Below are 27,867 nucleotides of genomic sequence, written 5' to 3'. Positions count from 1 at the left end.
GAATACAATGGATCTTCTTGGAAAATGGGACTCTTGAACAAAAGTGTGTACGAAAATTGGAAGAGAAATGAAGGTACTAGAAGATAGTTTGAAGCAGATGACCATAATCAGCACAGCCTAAGTTTTTTGTCTTTAAAGAGCAAACGTGAAGGCAAGAGCTTAGGCAGATGTAAAGTATTTTGTTATGATGATATGAAGCAATCTCTATTGCGACGAGGTCCTGCTTGGGATTAAGAGTAGCGCAGAGATTGAAATTACCCAACGCTGCCTTTGGTTGTTCTTCATTGGGAGAAGATTTAGGGGTGATAGTTTCTGGGATGTTTTGCCTGGTTGATGCTGGAAAAAATATACATCACGTAATCACAAATAGCAAAGATTAACAATAAATTGGACACTGTTAATGTCAATGCAGATCATATGTTGTAATATTTTCTTCTTTTGAAGAAAGTACGGATTGTAAACAATGAGATGTATTCCAAAAAGCCTGGAATTGCTTTAAAGGATAGTTGTTCATCTTTTCACAATACATATTACAATATTTGGAAAATACTCAAAACATTAGGGTCCATTATGCAGAGAGTAGCAGGTGTGTGCTAGAGCATGTTCTGACCCTCCTCCATTTTCAAAGGGTAATGATGATGGCAGAGTGCTGACTTGTAGAACACTTGGCTATTACCTGTCTAAAGGGTAGCTTTAGTGTTGAATTTACCGAGTGTCATATTGTAAAGTCTTCCTACTGTGGTTTTTTCTATCACATTTCTGGGAAAGAATCAGCGGCATGAAAGTTTCCAGAATCCTCTCGGATGTCAATGGAAAAAGACTACTGGTGTCAAAGGTACTTACAGAGCCAGTGGTAAATATGGGCTGCAGGTACCAATTTTACCAAATGAGCTGAAAGAGTGGAATATCATGTCAACGTTCAGTCATGACATCTCATACCACCAGAGCAGTACAAAATACAGTTCCACCAGTGGCGCCCGGCACAGGTAAGTGCATTGGGGCAGGGCGGGGCTGGGGGGAAGCCGACTGATGACGGAATAGATGTTATTATTTATTAAACTATACCTATTCTGTTGTCTATTGGCTTCCCACTGCTCCAACCCCAATCCCCAGCCTGCCCCCTCCCTGCACCACTGCGCTAACCTGTGCCAGCCACCGCGGGGTTCTACCAAGGAAGAGTGGGTCATTCCATACTAGCATGTAGCTTTCACCAGGGCAAAAGGATGCACATTTGCACTTTTTATGCACTTTTCCTGATTCACTCTATCACAGGTATCTTATTGTCAGGATACTTCCCTTCAGTTCCACATGAGCACATTTAAAACTGCTCGTGGTTTGCTTGTTATAGAGTGACAAAAATTCCACTCCATTGTCCCATTTAAACTAAATGACTTGACTCCCGATGTTTTAGATACCCTTGTTCAGAGATATGTTTTGTGATTCTTCAAAGCGACAAACGTCACGTTAATTAAGTGCTATAGATCAGCAATTAAGGCTATACCTTTCAGGTATCTGTGGAGGATTTTCCTATATCGCCAAAAGCTGAAACATTAATGGCTGCCACAGTGAGTAGTTAGTGTAAAATTGAATTGCATTCTATTTTATTGTAGCATTTCTCGTCAAGGTCCCAAAACTCATTCGAAGCAGTCTGATGAGTATTTACTACATCTGTAGTACAAGGATGGGAAAAGGGTGCTGCTAATAGTCAAATCGATTAGTGAAGAGTTTTTGTTGCAATTGGTCATACCCCAAAACTATGCTCTTGTATCTCCTTACTTCTAGCACCATTGTCACTAAAAACCTATCCATTGCAATCTGTCCGGGCACCAAGCATTCAAGCAAAGAGATGTGGCCCACCCTCTTTCGTTCTATGACTGGCTGCGAATGGGACGCTCCTTAACTCAGGCTTTGCTCAGCATGGCCTTTGGATTGACTGTGCTATATCTATTTGATGTTGCTCATGAAATTTTCAGTCCCACTCCAAGTTAGAATCCAGGTCAGGGGCTGGGCATCGTGCTTTGGAGAGTGCAGGCGGGGACTTGAAGTCCAGATGCAAATTTGCCCTACTCCCCTCTTTCCCATGTCTTGGAAAGCCACAGAGTAAAGTGAAATAGGTGACAGGTGACAAGTGAAGCAAGTAGTTACATGACGAATGTGTGGGCAATCATGAAGGAGACCTTTTGGGGGTTTGCCATATGGCATAATGAGGTCCAACACAGCATCACATTCCTTATTATCCTGTCCTCATCTCAAAAGAAGTGTTAAGGATGTCCTTTTTCTGCCAACTGCTCCTGCCCCTCTTCCATATGTCTAATTCCTGTTAAGTGACCACTTGTAGACAACACCCTGCCTCCCAAGGCCCAGAGGCCCGGCCATCATCCTCTAGAGAACAGGGGTTTTAACTCCATCAGGAATGAATACCAAGCGTCTAGAGGTGAGAGGCGTTACAAAACTGTTTCTAAGCCAGTTTTGGCTCAGACAGTACAAAATACATTTTTACAAAGTTACTTTTCAAACAAAGTTATAAAAAAGCTGATTTAATCATTAATTTACATATTAAAAACTGAGTGGAAAATACCGTAGATTCATTTTTCCAGCAGTTGCCTGTGTGGAGCTCCAGATTAGGAATTTTAATAATATACACGCTTGTTCATGGAGTATGTAGTCTAAATGCACAGACTAAAAAACAGCTTTTGGGCCTTCAATCACTGATGGGAACACTATTTTAATGTGTTACTTTTTATGTTTTAGGCACCATGCCCTGTGGGCTTACAAGATACACTTATTGTTGGACTTGGCCCTTTTTGCAGGATCATCTCTGAACGTTTTGCCTTCCTCCTGTATTTTGTCTGACCTCTTTTTGTTGGTTTTATGACACTGGGAACTTTATCACTGCTGATCAGTGCTAAAGTGCATATGCTCTCCCTATGCTAAATTGATGTATGGATAAGTGATTCCATGATTGGTTGGTTTGGTTTACTTGTCAGACCCTAGTACAGTGCACTGAGTGTGCCCAGGGCTTGTAAACCAAATGATGCTGGTGGGCTTGCAGCACTGGTAGTGCCACCCACAGAAGAACCATGTAAAGTGTGGCTCAGGTCTGCAATTGCAGAGTCTGTGTGCAGTCTGGTACTGCCAGGCTGACTGGGAAAGTGCACCCACTTGCCAGTCGCTAAACCTTCCCTATTCTGCATATTAGTCACACCTATGTTAGGCCCAAGGGCAGGGTGCATTGTAGGCAACGGATAGGGCATGCCCTGCCATGTCCTAATAGTGAATTACAGTCATTTTCGTTTTTCACTATTGCAAGGCTACCTGTTCCCCATAGGCCAGAATGGGCAGTTTGATTATTACATCTTATAATCCTAACTGACTCAGGGAATTAGCTAGAAATTCGAGTTTAGTATGCCCGAAAGCAGAATGATTAAATACATCTTTTAGGGATGTTGGTTTTAACATTCTGTGTTTGAAAATACCATGTTTAGAAAGTAGGTATTTTCTTGTCTAACCATCCAAACCTGCCTCTGCTAGGTTGTGTAATCCTTGTCTGGAGTTTGAGTGATCAGGGCTGGGGGATTCCAGGAGACAGTGTGAGTCAGCACAGGTCTGAATAGAGAGATCTGCATGCAGATGGGAGGAGGAGTTGCACCTGGGACCTGAATAGGGCTGTGCCTTCCCTCCACAATGCTGGCTCCACCTCCTGTGGTGTGTTTGATGTCCTTGCCCTGCACTGTGAACAGAAAAAAGGAGTCATGTAAACAGAGTGCTCCAGGACTTACCAGAACTGGTTTGGACTAGGCAAAGGCCTCTCTGCCTTCAGAGAACAAAGAGAAACTGTGTATAAAAAGGGGGACCCAGACCCCAGAACTTTAGATCACTTTTGGGAAACAAGAAGAAACCTTTGCTGAGGAGAGGAACCATAGAGACTGAGGAGAGAATATCCCTAAGCGTGAGGGATTGGCCTGCAGTGGTTGCCTGACTGCCAAACAGAGGAGAAAGGACTTTTGTGCTACTTTCATTCAACTTGTGAAGTATCTTCAAGGGCTTGAGATAGAGCTTGCCAGCTGCTGAAGTCTCAGGGACAACAGACTTCACCCACCAGCTCCCCAAGAGTTCTTTGGAAGTGCCTGCATTTGTGTTGGGCTTTCTGAGGGACTGCATGTCACAAGTAGCTGGAAGTGCGACTCACGAAGAAGAAGCGTGTCGCCGAACTGGTGCTATCGCCTCACAGCTGAAAGCGCCTTGCATTGCCGGAGAAGAGGATCGACGTTGCACCAGATGCGGCCACATCATAGGAGAAGCGCGTCACAGCTGCTGTCTTTGTATCGCTGAGAAAGCGTGTCACCGCTGCAGCTGTCGCATGGTTGCCGAAGTGCCTCGCATCGCCTGAGAAGAGGATCGACATCGCATAAGACGCCGCCGCAACACCGAGAAGCGTGTCGCAGGGCCTGTCGCGGCTCAGAAGAATCGTTGAGTCCCCGCACGGCCATCGGGCATGCAGGCATGGTGTGGCATCAAGGAGAAGACGCCATTTTGTTTATTGCACCGGATCTTCATCGCATCACGACGTTGCAAGCCGCATCGCCGAGGAAGTGCAGTAAGAAACTGATGCATCACCTCCCCACGCCCAGTGGAACTGACGCATCCCCTATGCATCAGTAGGGACCCGACACCTCTCCGTTCTTGCGGGTAAGGAACCGACGCATCAGCTTCCCTGCAACACTTTCATTGTATAGAGTTACACATCATAGGTACATTAAACTCAAAGTGTTGTATTTTACATCTTAAGAGAGCTAAGCTAATTCTACCATTTTTAAAGTACAGTATTGTGGATTTTTGTTGTTTGTGGTTTTGTGTTAAGTCTATATAAAAAAAACTTATTTTTATACTACAACTTGTGTGGAGTTTATCTGTAGTGTTGTCACTGGGTTACTGTATGTGTTCACGAATGTTTTGCACACTGCCTCTGAGATAAGCCTGCATGCTCATGCCAAGCTACCAAGGGGGTGAGTAGGGGTTATTTTAGGAGTGTACCCCTTACCCTGACTAGACGCAAGAGTCCCTATGTGGTCAAAGGTACCTACCTCTGCCAACTTGAGACCCCCAAATCTAACACTTAGGGACTGACTTAATGTATAAAATAGGTTTTCATACATAATAAATCTTCCATTACTAACCATGTATCACTGCAGTGCGTTTAAACTGCATCCCAGCGAAGCACAATGGTTCTTTCTGCAGCCATATAGTTTTTTCATATATGCAGGTGCTGCAAATATACCCTGCTGTTCGCATATGACATTTAACTCCTATACCATTAGTGCATTTTCTGTGCCTTTTACATGGCCTCACAGGAAGATTAATAAAGGCAATTGGATGAAACCAATTTTAACAGTACCATGTTACAACCTGAACACATGCTCTGTGGCATCAATACCACAGAACCCAGAGTTGCAATACCAGTGCAAATAAGGTCCAGAAAAAGGCAAACAATCGGACTGCAAATGCAAAAAAAGTGGACTTTGTATAACCTATTATTACATTGGCACACATTACACATAATATCGAATTGGAAACTGAGTATTTTGGTCCTGCAGTGCTATTTAGTGATTCTGATGAGTTGGTCATAAACAAGGTCAAAAGCCCAGTATTACCTGAATGTTACTGGAACAATATGACACCGTTATTGGCTCAATATTACTATATTTTAGTTTGGATTATAAAAGTCATAAACACAGAAAACCTTTTGCATTTACAATCATATTATAAAAAAATCATATCGTTATAGATATAGATTACATTTGATTTAAAATAGAGGATCAGTGGTTACATATATCCCAAATAAAATGTCTGCCTTTTTCCATTCTGATGTAAAAACACAATTAAGCTGTGCATGCATTTTCATTACGAATGCATATAAAATTCCTCCCACTGACTGTTGTTTGTACAGCACAACAGGTGCCAACGATAACCCCACTATACCAAACCAGCTGCCACCAAATCTAAATAAGCACTGGCAATGTCACTATGGGTGACTTACTCTTTTTGTTAGAAAAGAACAACCATGTTCTATGTGTGTTTAGTTGTCCATTACATTTTATTTGTAATAGATACATATATTTATTTACAACATTAAAACATCAATTGTAAAACGGAATGTTAAGAATTTTAAAGGGAACTCAAAGCAAATTGCAGGGAAGCATATTCTGACCCAAATGAATCTCCAGTTTTTCCTTTCTTGTGGGCTTCTGGTTTTCACAACTTACTGTGAGTGAGCCCCTGCAATGGAGTCTCAGTCATTAGAAGCTTCTCCTGAAAATCGATTCGAACTGTGGCTTTCAGTGCACCCCTTTTGAAGTAGGATTTTCTGATGCACAGCATACTAGAACGCCCAGCGATGGAAGGGGTCCCCCTTCTTCGAGTACCATAGAGCGCACAGAGCCTCGATTTTCTACTCTATGCTAGTAGAACAACGATTCGGCTTTGGCGGTATACCGATCGGCGAATGAGATGGCATGGGCGTCTGACCCAGGCAAGGCCTTTATGGCATGGAACTTACCTCCGGCAGGTGACAGCTTTAAAGGGGTTCGGCCAGTGGGACCTGGTAGGCGTATCCACACTCTGGGATGTTATGAGGGGCACTACCTTAAAGTCCTTTCAACAGTTGCAGGAAGAATTCCAACTCCATAAAAAGCAATTCTACAAATACCTCCAGCTGCATCATGCTCTCACCCCCATGCTTCTCACCCTGGACAATCTTCCAGAGTTTCACCTCCTGGAGGGCCGCCTCCTAAGGGGTGACTTAGGAGCACATTAAATTCTCCAGATCTGCCAGATGCTGACAACACACTCCATTACGACCTTAGACAAGACCAGATGGGTGTGGCAAGACGATATATCAGACTTATGCGACAACGACTGTGTCTCCGGGTCACAGGGGTGTCCTCTAGATACCGTCTCATTGAATTCTAGTACGTCCATCAAGTTTATTAGACATATCTCCGTCTCTAGAGGATGGGAGTTATTCCATCTCCCTTGTGCTTGCGCTGTGAAAAAGAGGAGGGGACGTTCATACACGTGGTATGAAGTTGTACTGCTATATAGCCCTTTTGTTGCAAAGTCTCTTCCTGTGTAAAAGAGGTGCTGTCCTGGGATCTCCCATATTACCCTAGATTGTTCGTGCTCCACAGCACTAATGGCATAGGGGAAGATCGATATAAGCAACATCTGGTTTTCCTTGTCCTCACCATAGCCAAGCACAATATTGCTCAACTGTGGAAAGGGACCTCCGCCTGACATTAGGGAACTGGCAAAAAGAATTGGACAGATGCATGGGGAAAGAGATTGTGGTCTTCCAATCGCAGGGATGCCCTCAGAAGCATAGAAAAATATGGCCTTGATGGGCTACATACTGGGCTATCGACCTTCCCCCCTCCCCTCACAAACCCACTGATGAGTGGTCTCCCTCATACGTCCCGGACCGCAACATGCTGCACACTGTACTTTTCATTGTTACTAACGCAGGTACGCAAACATACCCTTAAATGTATGTGGAATGGAAATGTTTGCGCAAAGTTCTCGTTGTTGTTATATATGCAAACTGCAGATAACGTTGTTTACAAGCTTGGTAGTTTTGCATTATCTTGTCTTCACATGGTATATGCCGGGCAGCAGCCCAAACTGTACCATAAAAAGTCAATAAAATATATATATATATATATATATATATATATATATATATATATATATATATATATATATATATATTATGTAGTATTAAAAGGCAATAATCTTTCATAAGAGTGGAATTTTTAAGCTTTGGAAAATGTTTTTCAACACGCCTTTCTTTTGAAAATAGGAACATTGTTTGTTGCCGATGTAAATAACTTTGTTTTTGCAGGACACTAGCAAAGCTCAGGGGTCGGAGTCTTCAGAATAAGGCAAGGCCATGTCCTAAGGGCTGTCCTAATCTAGCCGTGACAGAGGATGCAAGGGCAGCTGCACTGTAATGCACTGAACAGAGGGACTCGTAGTCATCACTAAAAAAACTGAATGAATATAACTACTTCAAAGCAAAAGCTCTGTGCTTTCTAGTGTGAATAATGCTTTTTTGAAGTTTAACTTTAGCTTCTTTTCTAAAAATAATGGTGTCATTTGGAGAAAATTTATATAAAAAATGGAAAGATCCGGGTATCTACAATTGCAGAGTTTGTGTCTCAGACAGGCCGGTACCTTTAAGCAATTGCTACTCTGCTTTACTCTTGCTTGTCAAATTAAAGACAGTGCCTTCCAATGTGGGCGGAGAGGTGCTCTTTTGCCCACATCTCACCGTACTCTCTAAGGAGCTTCAATTTTGGACAATATGAGAGGAGTGGAGTGAGGTTCAAACCTGTCATTTTCACCACAAAAACAACTAGTGTTAATTAAAAAGATAAAATCGACTAACAAAGTGCCTTTGCCAACTTGTGGCTTAATTGCATGATAAAAGGTAAATGAGTTAGTAAGGAAGGAACTTTGATATTATGAAAATTATCTTTTGAATAAACCAAGGAGATACAGCACAAGAAAAATATATTATTCATAAAGTCATGGCAGAAGAATTGTGTTGGTGCAGGTCTTCAGAGATTTTAAATATACTCTTATACAATATACTAAGGGCTCATTGCATCACAACTTCACTTGGTACCACTCAAAACCTGGGTCAAGTCAGATCTACTAACTGGTTCCCAATAAGTTAATTTGGCGCTTCATAACACATCCTGTTTTAGACTGGCTTCAACAATTGTCGAGACAGTGCATCCTTTTAGCTGTGTACAAAGCAGCTGATGCAACCACACACTCTATGTGTGCTTTGTCGATCGGCAGACTCCGCTCTGACAATTTTTTCTGGTAAAGCTACTCACAACTAATTGATGCAAAATTTGCCTCTACCATAATGCATTACTGCTATGGCGGGTATCGTACTGAGGGCAACCACAGCGACTAAATATGTTTATCAATGGCTTAGACAGTAGTGTCTACCACGTGTGGATCGTATTTGACCACCTCTTCTATGGGGCAACAAGCAGTTTGCTCTCACTTTAATTATTGGCAAGGACTATGAAAGACATGCTAGGATACTTCAGAACTTCCAAGCACTGGCTAAAACCAGTAGTAAAACTTGAAAGTATATCAAATCAGCAACTACCATAATGTGTTGCTGGGCTGACTGGTTTTATACGTCAAGTGCAGTCACAAATCTTAATGATATATTATCCTACTTTGCAACAAAGAACATCTTCTTGTTTAAAAGAGGTCCAGGAGCGTAGACGATAATCTCATAAATGCTTTGTAAATTCTATGCCAAGAAGACCATCTAGGGACAGCTTTTAATATTTTGATGGAATTGTTTTTCAGAGAGAATAGGGACATTGAACATTTCCATATCAATTTATCCAACTTAAACAGTGCAAAAGTGCATTTTGATTAAGGCATTGCATGTCACCCATCTTCTGCTGTTCACCTTCACTACATACTTTGCAACCCTCTGCCATGATTTTTCCATTCACACTGGAGGAAAATTTTCCTGTGTCCCAGATAAGTTAAATGGAGTTAGTGAAATTATGACTCCCTGAGAGTTGGCTGATTGATATGTATAAACATTAAAGTTACCAGGGTTAGTTGGAGGAATTTCAGGTATTTCTACGTCTTTGGGTTCCGTGGAAGAGAATGGTGTTTCTTGGAAAGCTGAAAGAGAAAAACTCAAATGTGTGGTTACATCCCCAAGCCTCCCAGTTTAAGAGAGCCGTATTCCCTTTTTGTGGAAAGGGAACGCTGGATGTCTGCAGCAAAGCAGAAAGATGTCAGAAAAGAAAATATACATGGTTGGTATTGGAAAGAAAAATATTAGCGAATTCCAGTGGCATGCAGATCAGCCGAAGATAAAAAAGTTTGATGAATACAATCGATCTTCTAGGAAAATGGGACTCTTAAATTAAGGTACTAGAAGATAGTTTGAAGCAGATGACCATAATCAGCACAGCCTAAGTTTTTTTGTTTTTAAAGAGCAAAAGTGAAGGCAAGCGCTTAAGCAGGTGTAAAGTATTTTGTTATGATGATATGAAGCAATCTCCATTGTGACGAGCTCCTGCGTGGGATTAAGAGTAGCACAGAGATTGAAATTACCCAACGTTGCCTTTGGTTGTTCTTCATTGCGAGAAGATTTAGGGGTGATAGTTTCTGGGATGTTTTGCCTTTTTGATGCTAGAAAAAATATACATCACGTAATCACAAATAGCAAGGTTAATCAATAAATTGGACACTGTTAATGTCAATGCAGATCATATGTCGTAATATTTTCTTCTTTAGAAGAAAGTACAGATTGTAAACAATGAGACATATTCCAAAAGCCTGCAATTGCTTCAATGGATAGTTGTTCATCTTTTCACAATATATATTAAAATATCTGGAAAATACTAAAAACATTAGGGTTCCTTATGCAGAGAGCAGCAGGTGTGTGCTAGAGCATGTTCTGACCCTCCTCCATTTTCAAAGGGTAATGATGATGGCAGAGTGCTGACTTTTAGAACCTCTAAAGAACAGCTAAAGATTACCTGTCTAAAGAGTAGCTTTAGTGTTGACTTTACCAAGTGTCATATTGTAAAGTCTTCTTACTTTGGTTTCTTCTATCACATTTATGCGAAAGAATCAGCGGCATTAAAGTTTGGTCCACTTGAGCATTGGCTTTTTGGAAGCGGAATCCCATCGCAGCAATTCCCCGGGGCTACAATTGATTCCCCGTTCCCAGCAGACCTGCAATTGCGCTCTCTGTCTCAAAATTACGTAAAGCGGACTCCTTCTTAGACGAGAACCGCATACCATTGTGTAATTTAAAGGCATGAATGGTTAATGTCCTGATGATGATCCCGCTATACTTTAAGGGGATCGAAACGCCGTCGACACCTTACAGTGGATGTTTTGATTTTATTATTTGCTAAATCACAACAGTGTATTCTCTGTAAATATCTGTCTGCAAAACTTGGAATATATGCAGACTGCCTATGCTTGCCTCACTTGTCTTTGTATGTCACAAATGTCTCTGTACAGTAGTAGGACACAGGCTGTGTCCCACTTTGATATTGTACTGAAATGATTGACTATACCTACATTCATGTTATTAAACCCTGTCCGGCTGGACAGACTATATGGATTTCAATTTTGATCTATATGAATTTTTATTATTCTGCGCCTGTTAGGGACCACTGTTCCTTGAAATATTGAAGTTTCCAGCATCCTCTCGGAAGTCAATGGAAAAAGACTACTGGTGTCAAAGGTACTTACAGAGCCAGAGGTAAATATGGGCGGCAGGTACCAATTTTACCAAAGGAGCTGAAAGAGTGGAATTCATGTCTGCGTTCAGTCATGACATCTCATACCACCAGAGCAGTACAAAATACAGTTCCCCCAGTGGTGCCCAGCACAGGTAAGTGTGGTGGGGCGGGGCAGGGCGTGGCTGGGGGGAAGCCGACTGATGACGGAATAGATGTTATTATTTATTAAACTATACCTATTCTGTTGTCTGTCGGCTTCCCACTGCTCCCACCCCAATCCCCACCCTGCCCCCTCTCTGCGCCACTGTGCTAACCTGTGCCAGCCCCCGCTGAGTTCCACCAAGGAAGAGTGAGTCATTCCATACTAGCATGCAAGCTTTCACCAGGGTAGAAGGATGCATATTTAGACTTTTTATGCACTTTTCCTGGTTCAGCTCTATCACAGGTATCTTATCGTCAAAATACTTCCCTTCAGTTCTACATGAGCACATTTAAAAATGCTCGTGGTTTGCTTGTTATAGTGTGACAAAAATTCTACTCCATTGTCCCATATAAACTAAATCACTTGACTCCCGATGTTTTAGATACTCCTGTTCAGAGATATGTTTTGGGATTCTTCAAAGTGACAAACGTCATGTTAATTAAGTGAAATAGATCAGTAATTAAGGCTATACATCTCAGGAATCTGTGGAGGATTTTCCTGTATCACCCAAAGCTAAAACATGAATGGCTGCCACTGCGAGTAATTAGTGTAAAATTGAATTGCATTCTATTTTATTATAGCATTTCTCTTCGAGGTCCCAAAACTCTTTCGAAGCAGTCGGATGAGTAATTACTACATCTGTAGTACAAGGATGGAAAAAGGCTGCTGCTAATAGTCTAATCGATTAGTGAAGAGTTTTGTTGCAATGGGTCAGGCCCAGATACTATGCTCTTGTATCTCCTTACTTCTAGCACCTTTTTCACTAAAAACCTATCCATTGCAATCTGTCCGGGCATCAAGCATTCAAGCAAAGAGATGTGTCCCACCCTCTTTCATTCTATGACTGGCTGCGAATGGGGTGCTCCTTAACTCAGGCTTTGCTCAGCATGGCCTTTGGCTTGTCTGTGCTATATCTATTTGATGTTCCTCATGAAATGTTGAGTCCCACTCCAAGTTAGAATCCAGGTCAGGGGTAGGGCAACGTCCCTTGGAGAGTGCAGGCGGGGAATTGAGGTCCAGATGCAAATTTGCCCTACTCCACTCTGTCCCATGTCTTGGAAAGCCACAGAGTAAAGTGAAATAGGTGACAGGTGACCAGTGAAGCAAGGAGTTACATGACAAATGTGTGGGCAAACATAAAGGAGACCTTTCGGGGGTTTGCCATACAGCATAGTGAGGTCCAACACAGCATCAGTTCCTTATTATCCTGTCCTCATCTCAAAAGAAGTATTAAGGATGTCCTTTTTCTGCCAACTGCTCCTGCCCCTCTTCCATATGTCTAATCCCTGTTAAGTGATCACTTGTGGACAACACCCCTGCCTCCGAAGGCCCAGAGGCTAGGTCATCGTTCTCTAGAGAACAGGGGTTTTAACTCCATCAGGAATGAGTACCGAGTGTCTAGATGTGAGAGGAGTTACACAACTGGTTCTAAGCCAGTTTTGGCTCACACAGTACAAAGTACATTTTTACAAAGTTACTTTTCAAACAAAGTTATAAAAAAGCTGATGTAATCATTAATTTACATTTTGAAAACTGAGTAGAAAATACCTTAGATTCATTTTTCCAGCAGTTTTCTCTGTGGAGCTCCAGCTTAAGAATTTTAGTTATATACACGCTTTTACATGGAGTAGGTAGTGTAAACGCACAGACTCAAAGCAGCATTTGGGCCTTCAATTACTGATAGGGAACACTATTTTCATGTGTTACTTTTGAAGTTTTAGGCACCATGCCCTGTGGGCTTACACGATACACTTATTGTTGGACTTGACCCTTTTTGCAGGGTTATCCCTGAACTTTTTGCCTTCCTCCAGTATTTTGTTTGACCTGTTTGTGTTGGTTTTTTGACTCTGGGAACTTTACCACTGCTGATCAGTGCTAAAGTGCATATGCTCTCCCTATGGTAAATTGATGTATGGATAAGTGATTACATGATTGGTTGGTTTGGTTTAGTTGTCAGACCCTAATACAGTGCACTTAGTGTTCCCAGGGCTTGTAAACTAAATTATGCTGGTGGGCTTGCAGCACTGGCTGTGTCACCCACAGACTCAGTCTGTAAAGTGTGTCTCAGGTCTGCCATTGCAGAGCCTGTGTGCAGTCTGGTATGCTGACTGGGCAAGTGCACCCACTTGCCAGTCCCTAAATCTTCCCTTTTCTGCATATTAGTCACCCCTATGTTAGGCCTAAGGGCAGGGTGCATTGTAGGCAAAAGGTAGGACATGCCCTGGTGTGTGTGTGGCATGTCCTAATAGTGAATTAAAGCCATTTTCGTTTTCTATATTGCAAGGCTACTGTTCCCCATAGGCCAGAAAGGGCAGTTTGATTATTACATCTTATAATCCTAACTGACTCAGGGAATTAGGTAGAAATTCGAGTTTAGTATGCCTGAACTCAGAATGATTAAATACATCTTTTAGTGATGTTTGTTTTAACATTCTGTGTTTGAAAATACCACTTTTAGAAAGTAGGTATTTTCTGTCTAACCATCCAAGCCTGCCTCTGCTAGGTTGTGTATTCCTTGTCTGGAGTTTGAGTGACAGTGGCTGAGGGATTCCAGGAAACAGGGTGAGTCAGCACAGGGCTGAATAGAGAGATCTGCATGCAGATGGGAGGGAGGAGTTTCACCTGCGACCTGAATAGGGCTGTGCTTTCCCTCCACAATGCTGGCTCCACCTCCTGTGGTGGGTCTGAGGTCCCTGCCCTGCACTGTGAAAGGAAAGAAGGAGTCATGTAAACAGAGTGCTCTAGGACTGACCAGAACTGGTTAGGACTAGGCAAAGGCCTCTCTTTCTTCAGAGAACAAAGAGAAACTGTGTATAAAAAGGGGGACCCAGACCCCAGATCTTTAGATCACTTTTGGGAAACAAGAAGAAACCTTTGCTGAGGAGAGGAACCAGAGAGACTGAGGAGAGACTATCCCTAAGCGTGAGGGATTGGCTTGCAGTGGTTGCCTGACTGCCAAAGAGAGGAGAAAGGAATTTTGTGCTACTGTCATTCAACTTGTGAAGTATCTCCAAGGGCTTGAGATAGAGCTTGCCTCCTGCTGACATCTCAGGGACAACAGACTTCACCCACCAGTTCCCCAAGAGTTGTTTGGAAGTGCCTGCAGTTGTGTTGGGTTTTCTGAGGGACTGCATGTCACAAGGAGCTGGAAGTGCGACTCGCGAAGAAGAAGCGTGTCGCGGAACTGGTGCTGTCACTTCACAACGCGAAAGAGCCTCGCATCGCCGGAGAAGAGGATCGACGTTGCACCAGATGCCGCCGCATCATCGGAGAAATGTGTCGCAGCCGCTGTCGTCGCATCGCTGGGAAAGCGTGTCACCAATGCAGCTGTCGCATCGTTGCCAGATCGACGTCGCATCAGACGCCACCGCATCACCAGGAAGTGTGTTGCAGGGCCTATCGTGGCCCAGAAGAATCGTTGAGGCGACACACGGCCATTAGGCGTGCACGCATTGAGTCACATCAAGGAGAAGACGCCATTTTGTTCATTGCAACGGATCTTCATAGCATCACTGCGTTGCAAGCCGCATCGCCATGGAAGCGCAGTGCATCCCCTACGCATCAGTAGGGACCCGACGCCTTACCGTTCTTGCGTGTAAGGAACCAACGCATCACCTTCCCTGCAACACTTTTGTTGTATAGCGTTACACATCCTAAGGTACATTGAACTCAAATTGTTGCATTTTACATCTTAAGAGAACTAAGCTACTTCTACCATTTTTAAAGTACAGTATTGTGGATTTTTGTCGTTTGTGGTCTTGTGTTAAGTCTATAAAAAAATATATATATACTACAACTTGTGTGGGGTCTATCTGTAGTGTTGTCACTGGGTTACTGTATGTTCTCACAAGTGCTTTACACACTGCCTCTGAGATAAGCCTGCATGCTTGTGCCAAGCTACTAAGGGGGTTATTTTAGGAGTGCACCCCCCTTACCCTGACTAGACGCAAGTGTCCCTATTTGGTCAAAGGTACCTAACTCTGCCAACTAGAGACCCCCAAATCTAACACTAAGGGAGTGACTTAATGTATAAAATAGGTTTTCATACATAATAAATCTTCCTTTCCTATTCATGTATCACTGCAGTGCATTTAAACTGCATCCCAGCATAGCACAATGGTGCTTTCTGCAGCCATATAGTTTTTTCATATATGCAGGTGCTGTAAGTACACACTGCAGTTCGCATATGACATTTAACTCCTATACCATTGGTGCATTTTCTGTGCCCTTTACATGGAAGATTAATTAAGGCAATTGGATGAAACCAATTTTTACAGTACCATGTAACAGCCTGAACACATGCTATGTGGCACTCAGTATCACAGAACCCAGAGTGACAAAACCAGTGCAAATAAGGTCCAGAAAAAGGCAAACAATCGGACTGCAAATGCAGAAAAAGTGGACTTTGTACAACCTATTATTGCATTGGCACACATTGCGCAATAAGGCCCTCACATTACAGGTGGAGCATATGCATCACCATACACTCAGTATACACATAATATCGAATTAGAAACTGAGCATTTTGGTCCTGCAGTGCTAGTTAGTGATTCTGATGAGATGGTCTTAAACAAGGTCAAAAGCCCAGTAGTACCGGAATGTTACTGGAACAACATGACGCCGTTATTGGCTCAATAATACTTTATTTTATTTTGGCTCATAGAAGTCATAAACACAGAAAACCTTTTGCATTTACAATCATATTATAAAAAAATCATATCGTTATAGATTAATTTTGATTTAAAATAGAGGATCAGTGGTTACATATATATATAAAACACAATTAAGCTGTGCATGCATTTTCATTACAAATGTATATAAAATTCCTCTCACCGACTGTTGTTTGTACAGCACAACAGGTGCCAACGATAACGCCACTAATACCAAACCAGCTGCCACCAAATCTAAATAAGCACTGGCAATGTCACTATGGGTGACTTGTTGTTTTTGTTAGAACAGAACAACCATTTTCTATGTGTATTTAGTTGTCCATTACATTTTATTTGTAATAGATACATATATTTATTTACAACATTAGAACATCAATTGTAAAACGGAATGTTAAGTCTTTTAAAGGGAACTCAAAGCAAATTGCAGGGAAGCATATTTTGACCCAAATGAATCTCCAGTTTTTCTTTTCTTTTGGACTTCTGATTTTCACAATTTACTGTGAGTGAGTCCCTGCAATGGAGTCTCAGTCATTGGAAGCTTCTCCTGAAAATCGATTCGAACTGTGGCTTCCAGTGCACCCCTTTTGAAGTAGAGTCTTCTGATGCACAGCAGGAGTTAGGCTCTGTGCAGGTTGCACATGGACACGTGCACTTGTCAAAAGGCTGAGCGTGGAAAACTGTTGTTCCCTTTCTTTTTGGGTGAAGCGTAAAATCTGCAATATTTGCACTTTTATAGAATATGTCTAAACCCTTATTTTTTTTTAGAATGAAGTTGAAAGGCAGTTGACGCAATCTCCACAAGGTGTGCACCTTGCTCTTTCTAACAAGCACTGTCAGAAAGTTCTCACAGAGGACAAAGGGGAAGCAAGAGGGTTTCTTTGAAGTCTTGAAGGCATGAAATCAGACATGATTTGGAGGATCCTGACTTAAATAAAAAACAGTTTGCTGCAATGTTCCTTTCATGCTGCTATCTTAGGTTTCATGGCTAGCTGTACATTGGGTTGCACAGGCAGTGGTCTGCCACCTTGAAAGTGCTAGTCAGAGGTGGAGGAGTGATACAACATCTCTGGCTTGGGTAAGAACTCACACTTTCACCTCCAGTGTTAAACCCCTTGCACATGGAAGAACCTTGGAGATGAAGAGGAGCAACAGAAGAAGGAGGCCAGGCTTACACCATGGATGAAACCTTGTCTGGCTTTTAAGGACTCAGTACTTGTAATTCTTGGACTTTTTATGGAATCTGTTGAAAGAGCTATTGACTCAAGCCTCCTGCGTCCCTTTCAGGGCAGGTATAAGGGGAATTGGCTGGGGACCCTCAAGGAAAAGGGTTTCCTTACTCATTTGAGGACTATCCCTTCATATTTCTAACTAATAAGTCCTATAAGACACTGTGCATTAAAGCTTACAATGCTGTGCATGACATTTTTATTTTCAATTCCCTACTTCTCTGGGTCATCAGTGCTTTTACATGGCTTTAACTCGATAACTTGTTTTGATGGTTTATTCACATTTTTAAGTGATGAATTAAATATTCTATTTTGCTTTTGGGAGCAATTATGCAATTTCAGGTAGCGCCTCTTTCAAATCTTTCCTAAATTACAACAGATTGATTAGTGCCTCTTCTAATTTTTTTGAAAATATTTTATATTTTTTCAGCTTTAGCCTACATTTTACAATAACGTTTTGAATGACGAGCCCTAGGACGATGAGTAAGAGAAGAATGAGCCTGCTTAGAAAGAGACTCGTAAAAAAACTGAATTATTAAGCACTGAAAATCAGGTTGGACACCATCCACGAAAATGTACATTGAAGACTCTGAAGCAGATTTATCAAGACTCTGCACCTCTAAAAAGTCAGATAAAGTGACTCAAAGTGGCACAGAGTCTTGAAAGTGCCTTTACCTTCCAGGCACAAAATAGATTTGTCGAAAAGTGCCCTTTTTGTAGTGCAAGGCATTGTGCTACCTAAAGGGTCGTTCGATGGGTGGTAAGTAGATGTTACAGGACAACCTTAGGTTTTGACACAAAAAAATTGTTCGATTGGACTTCGTATAAAAAATCACCCCTTCTTGAGACAGGCGCAAAGTTGGAAAAATGTGTTTTTTATTTTTCCTTAAATTTCACGGATTTTATGTGTGCTGCACTGTACAGTGCGCAACCAATGTATGAATTGCTTTATGAAATGCCTAGGCATAGGATTTTGAACTGGACTTATACCCTTTCAGTACAAAACCTATGCTCTACAGCATATATACTATAATGCACAGGTGTGTGTGGAACTAAGCAGCCTTAAAGAGCACCAACACACAGGAATATTTAGTGAGCATGGCTCTATGCGGCTCTCTTCCCCTAGCACAATGCAGCACAGCAACTTTGGTTGCTGAGCTTCGTTTTGCCCCTTTTTTGTAAATATGGCTCCTTGTCCCACCACCTATTTCAGTGTCTATTGCCACTTGAAGAATTCTGACGGAGTCTAAACATTATATGAAGCCCAGCTCCAAATGAGTCTAGGTTAGCTCTGGAAGAAAATAAGTATCACCAGCAGTAAATCTTTAACTCTGCACAATGCCAGAAACAAAGCCCTGAATCAGTCTGGTATAGTCAGAAGCAGCTTTCAGTAAGTTTCATTAGCTGTACACCTTTGAGTAAGTCTGGCTGTATTATCCACAGTAACACATGAGACACATTTCAGACATTTTAAGGACGAGCTACAGAGAGATGAATATTTGAAGCATGTATCTTGTATTCGACTTCTGGTTGTTCCGAATTATTGAAGTACTTTCTTTGCTTGTAGAGTTTTGAGAAATAAAATGCAATAAAAGAAAATTTTGAGCTGGCAGGTCATGTGTGGTAGTTGTGAGACCCCCTTGCATTCTCCACACTGCATTAAGCCATGCCTTGGGCATTTCCTCCTGTATGCAATTCAACTTTTAGTATGCATTAATTAAGGAAAGGCTGTACCGAACAGCATTTGTAATTTATTAGGCTGTTAATCGTATTACATTAAAATGTCTGTATTTATTCTACTATTAAACAATGAGAACGAACTAAAGGTATTTTCTTGAACCAACTGGCAATTCTAGTTTATCCGAGGGGTATCCCTTACAACAAAAAAGTTACGTTTTTTTAAAAAACCCTCACGCACCAATAGTTGGTGAGATGCATCATCATAGGGTTTCCACCCAGGGGGCCGAATACTGCCTGGGTGTGCAACGACACCTGATTACAGCAGAGCTGTTTTTTTTTTCTTTTAATGAGAACGTGATAAATTAAAACTACCTCCTGGATACTAAATTGATTTATTGTGCAGTTCCTGGGGTTGGATTAAAAGATTTGTTTAGATGTATGTGAGCAAAACTGATCTTGTATGACCCTTTAGAAGGTTTTGTGAAAAGTGCTCAAAAAATGTTAATGGTGTACATGTGTCAGCCAATACTAGCCTAATAGGTTGGCTTTCTTCAGAACCAGAAATCTCAAGTTGAATTCTCAGCCTGAGTTCGTGAAAATGAAGCATGCCACCAAATAGGTGGCCTTGTATGGCTTGACAAATCTTATTCAGTTTTTGCGTTGCCCTTGCTTCCTCTTGCGTGGCGCAAGGGTGGTGCAAAACCTTGATAAATATACCCCAGCATATATATGTATGCTCATGGATTGTAAATCTAAGCTGTGTGTGAACACTTAAAAGTTACATAAATTACGCTTTTTTCCATGTGAATGAGTAATTCATGCTTGGGTAAAAATTTGAGTATTTGCCCTACCGTTGTGACACACCTCGAAGTTTCAGATTAGATGAAATGTGAGTTAACCTTCAAACCAGCATTAGATTCTGTGCCCTCAATCTGTAGTGATATCTGATCACATTGAGATATCAATCAATCAATCAATCAATCAATCAATCAAAATAAGCTTCATTCGAAGTCACAAAGTGAATCTTAAAAGCTACATAATACATCAATAACAATGATTAAAAACGACCAAGATTACAATAAAAAATTATGATTTTTTTTCTCATAACAAGTGAGAAAGTTCAGAGTATTTAAAAAAAGGACTGTCATCACGACACAATTATATGATTACTATTTACAGGTGCTTCCTATAGTTCATGACAGCCAACAAGAAACGTGACATTACAAAATAAGTAAATATGTCTGGTAACGCTTGCAAATGGGTATACGCCAGGCGGCAGTGTCTAAACCCCAGATGTAATAACAAGGGTTTTATGAGTTTCTGTCTCAACCATGAGAAGTGTTTACAGAAAAGTATTTTATGCATGGTGTTCTGAGATGAAATATCATCACACATACAATTCCCCAAGTCAGGTGACCAATTATTAGCATTAGGGAAGCTAATTAAATGATTGAAAATATCCAACCATAAATGGGTAAACACAAAGCTGTGACGAGGATTAGAAACGTTAGCTAGGTACGGTTGCATATAAACACTAGTCAATATCAATTGGTTCCTCAGCACAGACGGTTTACAAATTTCAGATACTAATCTGATTTCTTCCAGAAAAGAAATACATTTCAACTTCAAGGCTTTCCTCTGCTCGTTGGCCAAGCTCTCAGGGAGGGTAAAATATTCAGAACGGCCGAAGTTTGCCAAGAAATTGTACACATACTTGAGCCACTGAATTTTAAAAGCCTTAGGCGATTTTTGGCAGACGGCAATTATGGCTCGATTTAAAATTGTGTGTTCAGATGACCATTTTTTGTGCCATAATAGCTCTGGTTGGAACCTATTCAAGTCCTAATCAAGTCTGCTAGGTAGGGGGCACCTAGTTCAGAATGGCACATAAATGTTGGGCTACTTTTCGGCAGTGCAAGGAGAGACCTGAGAAAAGCGTTTTCTTCAAGCTGTAACACATCAATCTTTCCATGCCCCCATAGCTCAGCCCCATACATAGCCGAGGATCTACACTTTACATTATAAATTGTCATCATCTCCTTAGGGTGTTTGAAGCCACACTGACTGGCAAAACTCAGTAGGGCCATTTTAGTTTTCATAACATGGAGACACCTTGATTTAATAGCCCCTTGCCAAATCCCTGATTGATTAAAAACAATGCCCAAATATGAAAAAGACTCTATAAACTGAATGGTCGAACCCTCAATAAAAATGTCGCGACAGCGGGTGGCCTTCTATCCCAATCTTCATGGCGAAGGTTTTACCTATGTTGATTTTTAACCCCAGGTTACGCCTATACTGAGCAAATTCGTCCACCAGACGCTGCAGGGCAATGGGAGTAGGATATATTAAGTGCAGTGCAAACTCTGCATGGTTAGAACCTTACACACAGTACCGGATATATTGACCCATTCAAAAATCATATTGTCGTTTCCGGAAAGATGACAGGTTCCAGAGCTGCTCACGTATTGTAGACTGACTTTTATTTGTCAGATTATAGTGAACCAGATGCAGTGGTGGATCATCTGTTGTAATTAATGGGCTCTGCCCCACAATTTAAGAACTGTTGCCGATGTGAAAGCTGGACCTGACTTACACTAAGGGCAGTAGCTCTGGTCTGTGCATGTTGCAGGGGTGTGCGAGACAGTTTTCACAGGCAGTGCAAAGGAAGCACCAGACATTTTGGGACTAGGAGAAAGGTGGTGCCAGGACTGGAAAGTAAAGTCTCCTCTTCCTCCGGGTACAGAGGAAGTAGTCAGCAGGAGCAGGCACTTTTCTAAAGTCCCACTTAGTCCCACTCAGTCACCGAAATATCTTGGTTTCCCATGCGGAGTTTAGAGTATCGGGCAGCAGTATTAGGGTGAGCGACTTCAAAATTTGACAGCTTCTGCATCATTAGGGTTCAGTGGCAAGAGGTAATTTGGGCTGCAGCTTGTCACAGCCAGAGGACTGCACCAAAACATTTCCAAAATGGCTGCTGCTCTATGCGTGTGAAGACACTAGCTGAACTTGAGGTGATATATTTTTACTCTACTCTGGGAGGCATTATCAACGTAAAAACCGAATGACATTGCAGCAGTGGAATGGCCGTTTTCTGGGGTCAATTAAGAAACTTTGCTGACATAGAAGAAACTGGAAGGTTGGGATACGAAGTTCAACTTTGGTGTATTTCAGCTGCACCTTGGAATATAACTATTGGAAGGCCTATGGTATAGGACAGTAACACCGTGGCAACGATTGTAATGGCATCTTTTCTGGTAAATTGAATTTGATGTGTTAATAAAGGGCATTATATTAATGGGGCTTGGGGGGGGCGGCCGACCAGCGGGAGGCCTGCCCCACCCTGGGGATTTTGGGGCCGGGGAAAGGGGGGGTAATGCCAGCACCGTCCGTGGGCTGGTTTTGGCGGGTTGGTGCTTTGGGCTGGGGGCGGGGCAAGTTTGGGCTGCTTTTGGGCTGGTGCCCCTTTAAAACCGGCCATTTCGTTGTACAGGCCACCATTTCGTTTGGGTGCCCCAGCTGCCGGACCGGGGGTGGCGGACAAAAATTATTTTGGGCCCTGGTGCGGTGGTGGTCGGCGGGGCGGGGTGGGTGTCTATAACGGGGCCGGGAGTAACAGTGATCGTGGGGGGGGGGTGGTGTCCAGGGAGGGGTGGGGGGCGTGCTTGGTGGAGGGGGGGGGGTTGTTTTCTCTGCATGCTGAACCCATATCTGGTGCTGGATTGGGACGCAGAAGTAAGCACTCGGGGAGCAGGAGCCGCATGCTGCTCCCCGAGCGCTTACTTCTGCGAGGGACCAGTCTTGGAGGCACGACGAGAAGGGGGTGGTGCGCCCCCGCCATCCCCACCCGAAGGGTCGGTGCGGCCACCGGGGCTTGGGGACGTGGAGTATGGACTTATTTATTGCATTTGATTATGGACTTCTTTATGGCATGGTGTTGGCGCAAACTTTAAACAAGGCGGTGTGAACTGCCCCTGCCACCCCCACCCGAAGGGTCGGTACGGCCGCCGGGGCTGGGGGAAGTGGAATATGGAATTATTTACTGCATTGTATTATGGACTTATTTATGGCATGGTGTTGGCGCAAACTTTCAACAAGGCGGTGTGAGCTGCCCTTGTCACCCCCACCCGAAGGGTCGGTACGGCCGCCGGGGCTGGGGGACGAGGGTATTATGGACTTAATGAGGGCAATTGATTCTGGCCTTACTTATGCATGGTGATGGCGCAAACTTGACCAAGGCTGGGAGCTTTTCTTGAGGAGAATGGAGGGGCTCCGGGGGGGTACGGGAATGTTGGCATAGGGTACATTCTAGTACAGGAGGTTTATGGCAATGCTAGCGAAAGAGTGGCTTACTGACAGTTCGCATATGCAGAGAAGGCTTTAATGAGGCGGAGTTAAAAGCGGGGGCGAACAACATGCATGAGGTGGTGTACGGGGGTAGTACAGCGGTGCGGACAGTGAGGCACCGTTCTGTTCAGGAGGCGGGGTGACAATCATGGGGGTCCAACATGCAGGAAGGAGTGTTACGGGGGTCGCGCAGAGGGGCAGGGGGCACTGGTTTTTGGTCATGAGGCGGGGCGGGGGCGAGTGCGCGCGAACAAGCTGGATGAGTGGCGTGTTCCAGGGGGCGGGGTTAAGGCGTATTGGGTGACGGCTTTTCTTTCCTTGAGGTGATTGTGACATGTGTGGGCAAACATCGGGGGGAGACGGCAGGCGGTGCGTGCAAGGGAGGGGTGGGAGGATGCGGGGGGGACAAAACATAGGTAGGTGTTGTGGGGGCTACTGTGGGGCTAAAGTGCCTCTTGTGGGCAGACGGCAGTCAGGAGACGGCAAGCGGGGGGCTCCGGGTGATGAGTGGCGTGATACGCCAGTGCGGAGGAGCGAATGGTACAGCAGCGTTTTGGGACAGGGGGGACAGTGACATTCGGGGCAAACGAAGGGTCAATTTGTAAGGCGCCGTTTCGGCGTAGGAGGCACAAGGTGATTGTGGGCAGGCCACGGGAGGAGGCGGCAAGCGGTGAGTTACGGGGGACATGTGGGGGGGGGGGGCGGTGCGAAAGTATGGACCCCGTGGACAAGTGGCTAAGGGGTTGCATACAGTCTCCAGTCTCTCGGGAGACATGGGTTCGGATGACACAGCTGCCAAGTTTTAATGAACGTGTGTGTGGCGCTGTTTCTGGACATGAGGACAAAGGAGTCTGGGGTGCAGGTTGCGGGAGCGGGCAAGCAGTGAGGAGAGGGGGGAAATGGCACGGCAGGATGGACACTCGCATGCAGGGGCAGGATTTCCGTGGGCAGACGTGGCATTGGCGGATACGGAGGCCAGCGTATTGTACGGGCAGCTCGTGGTGTGTTCCAGGGGACCTGGGCTGTGGGCGGTTTCCGGACAGTCTGATTTCGAGTGTCGGGATATTATGGCATTTTGGGCAGCTCGCACCCTTTCCGTACTCTGTTGATGGGGGTACCGCTTTGACGGGGAGAATCGGGGGCACAGCAGGGCCCAAGGGCTAAGGTGGCCTTAGAGAGTAGTAGAGAGATTAGCAGTGATGTCCGTTAGTGGAGAGGGACTAGTTTCGTATTGGAGGGATACTCGGATGGAGCAGAGGGGGTTGGAGTTGTAGGCAATAGTAGTTAGTGAGTAGTGGGGAATAGTAGAGAGGGGTTTGGAGTGTGTAGTGTGTAATGGGGTGATGACTGGTAGGTGGTGCAATGCCATTGGTGGCGTGCAATTTGGAGGTAGGGGAATTCTGTGGCGTGGGTGGAATAATCTGTTTGGTGATGTGGAATTGGAGGGCAGAGTTAGAGTTATGGGGTATGGAATTGAGTGGCATGGTGTGGAGCTGTGCGTAAATCATAAGAAACAGGGTTTATCATCCCGGCTGGTGTGGGACTCTTGGCGCTGTTTAAAAAAACCACATGGTTTTGACCCAACCCCTTGTCAATTTCGGGATGCAATATCCACGCAAGTATGGGTAACAGGATTTCGTTAACATAGGTACGGGTGACGCTGCTGGAGCGAAATGAAAACGCTGAGAGTGGAAGTATTTAGCAAGGGTGGAGTCTTAAGCCTGGGGGCATGTTGTGGTGGCAAGCATCAGTGCAGGAAGGCTGCTTTGAGGCGCCCAGGGAAAGGGCGGTCTGCGGGCCATAGCTTCAGAGGTTGGCTTCGTATGATAATTGCTTAAACAGGACGTGATAGTATCTGCATATGAGTGTTTTTGGTCCTCTCAGTACCTTTGGAATTTAGTGGAAGTTGGGGGCCAGGTCACGGTCGATCCATAGACGGCGAGAACTCTGCAATAGAAGGCCCTTCGAGTAGTGTGCAGTAGAGGATGCACTAGATAGTGTAGAGGGACTTAACATTCACACAGCGTTTCTGCAATTTAGTCACCTGGCAAACCAAACACTGAGAAAAACTCGGTGTCAGGCTTTTAGCCCTGTCCAATTGGGGCTGGGATTCATGGTGTCGGACTGAATTCTGGTTTCTGCGTTTTTAGACTTCTGGATTTGTCGTTCAGAATCCTTTTTATCATATACGGGAATTGTGATATTACAGACTCAACGGAGCGCACGGTATTCATTACTAATATTCACGTTTCCATTTGTCACGGGCCGGACCGGTGACTGTCTTTGCCCCAGGGTTACTTGCCTTTCAGACGTAATGGGCGTTCTTAAAATCTAGCCTTTCTTGCTGGGCAGCCCGCGTTCTGGTGCGTCGTGGGGGCGAGCAGTGTTTGGTGGTGGTGGGGCTTTTCATGGCGGACAGGCTCTGACACGGTGACACCTGATCTGGATGACTTCTTTCTGGTAGGACGGCCGGGCTGCCAGCGGCAGCTGGTCGGTTACGGGCCTCGTGGCTTGCCAGGAGTTGCCTCTGGCGCCAGAGAAGACATACGGTCCCAGTCTGTGCTGTCCTCGCTGGGTGTTGAGCTCAAATCCGGGCCATGGACCCATGCCCGCCGGAGGCGGGGGGCTGCATGGTTGGCGTGGGGGGGCGACGGGCTGCACATGAAATGTTCGATTTAGGGTGCGCGGAGTGCGACATTCAGTTTTTGCAGTGGGTTTTCCTGGCGGACAGGCTCTGGCGGTGGCGCACTATCTGGTGACTTTTGCTGGTGGGACGGCCGGGTTCCGACGGACTGCCAGAGGAGCTGGACGGTTTTACGGGCCTAGAGGTTAACCTGGGGGTGTCCAGGGCGCCAGAGAGGAAGCACGGTCCCAGTTTGGTGCTGTCAGTCATCGGTACAGAGCTCGACTCCGTGGCCATGGAAGCACGCCCGCAGGTCGCTATGACCGGACAGGGGAGGACCTGCGGCGGTAGGGGGTTGACGGGGTGACGATTCATCGTAGGTGGGGGACTGGGGGACGTGCGTTTGGCAGTGTGGGCAGGTTGTTTCGTGGTCATGGGCGGGGAGGAGAGGTGGACGCTGGCACAAGTTATTCCCGGCTTGGTCTGAAGGGGTATGGGGGGGTGGTGTGCCGGACGCGGCCTGTTTACGTGCTAGACTAAATAAATAAATAAATAAATACCTACATGTAGAAAGAAAATACGGGGTGAGGGCCTGGTGGGGAGTCGACGCAGGGGGCGGGGGGGCTTGTCAACTGTCGGATTTTAGGTCAACGGCGTTGGGGTAGGGGGGTGAGAAGGCCAGCGGCAATAGGGGGCCGGGAGGAAGTTTAATGAAAAAAGTACACTTTGAGGGGTAGGACGGTGTTGACAGGATGGGGCTCCCTGTGATTGGGTATGGGGCAGTGTCTTTTGGGGTCACCTGCCGCACGGAGCGGTTCTGTATGTGGTACACTTGCTGGAGGCTCTGGAGCAAGGCGTTGGTGGGCACGGGTGCCAGAAGGTGTAGGAGTCCTGGGGGGGGGGGGGTCGAGGGCCGTTAGCACATCCCTCGAGTGGCGTTTTTTTCCTAAGATAGGTGGGAAGTGTAGGAGATCTGTTTGGATTATCGGGGGTAGGTCAAGCACAATAAAGTGTGTAGCTAGGTGGAGAGGCAAATTGACGTTTTGCTAATTGTTTACTGTTTGCGGATTGGGGGAACTAGTTAAGGGGAGGGGGTTGGGGGTGAGTCAGGAAATTGCATATTTAGTGAGGCCTAGTTTTGTGCGGCGCAGGCCAAGGAATTCATTGTGCAAGATGCACCTGCTTCCAATAAAGCGCCCTTTATCACACTTAATTGGAGTCTCTGGTCGGTGTTTTGCCTCCCCCCCCATTCCCCAATGGGCCCCAATGGGGCTTTGAGGGGGGGGGGCGACCAGCGGGAGGCCTGCCCCACCCGGGGGATTTTGCGGCCGGGGAAAGGGGGGGTAGTGCCAGCACCGTCCGTGGGCTGGTTTGGCGGGTTGGTGCTTTGGGCTGGGGGCGGGGCAAGTTTGGGCTGCTTTTGGGCTGGTGCCCCTTTAAAACCGGCCATTTCGTTGTGCAGGCCACCATTTCGTTTGGGTGCCCCAGCTGCCGGGCGGGGGGTGGCGGACAAAAATTATTTTCCCTCCCTGGTGTTTTTTGACAGTAAAAGGGGGGGGGCCAAGGGCGAGGTGATTCCCCTTTTTTCGGGGTGGTTTGGGTTTGTTGTTGGGGGTTTCCGGGGGAGCTTTGGGAAGGTTTATTGGAGGTCGGTGCAATGGGGTCTTTTGATGGAAGTGGGGTTCGTCGTGTCGCTGGAGCAGGTGTGGGTGTGATTCTGCCTCTTGGTGCGGTTTTTTCCTAAGATAGGTGGGAAGTGTAGGAGATCTGTTTGGATTATCGGGGGGTAGGTCAAGCACAATAAAGTGTGTAG

The 27,867-nt window shown here is 44.7% G+C and overlaps 1 protein-coding gene across 18 annotated transcripts in view; it reads right to left on the bottom strand.

The window, feature by feature from the left end:
- Positions 1-27,867, bottom strand: part of ABI3BP (ABI family member 3 binding protein) — a 1,784,442-nt gene that overhangs the window by 346,540 nt on the left and 1,410,035 nt on the right. For all 18 annotated transcript variants that reach the window (XM_086934483.1, XM_086934484.1, XM_086934487.1 and 15 more), the window contains 3 exons: positions 10,162-10,239; positions 9,649-9,723; positions 259-336 (listed from right to left, as the gene is read on the bottom strand). In XM_086934483.1, the coding sequence (XP_086790609.1) occupies positions 259-336; positions 9,649-9,723; positions 10,162-10,239 (231 nt within the window). The remainder of the gene's footprint in view (positions 1-258; positions 337-9,648; positions 9,724-10,161; positions 10,240-27,867) is intronic.

The sequence above is a fragment of the Lissotriton vulgaris genome, chromosome 8, assembly GCF_964263255.1.
Source record: "Lissotriton vulgaris chromosome 8, aLisVul1.2, whole genome shotgun sequence".
NCBI lineage: Eukaryota > Metazoa > Chordata > Amphibia > Caudata > Salamandridae > Lissotriton > Lissotriton vulgaris.
Note: the sequence above shows the minus strand (reverse complement) of the source record. Positions and strands in the feature narration are given on the sequence as shown.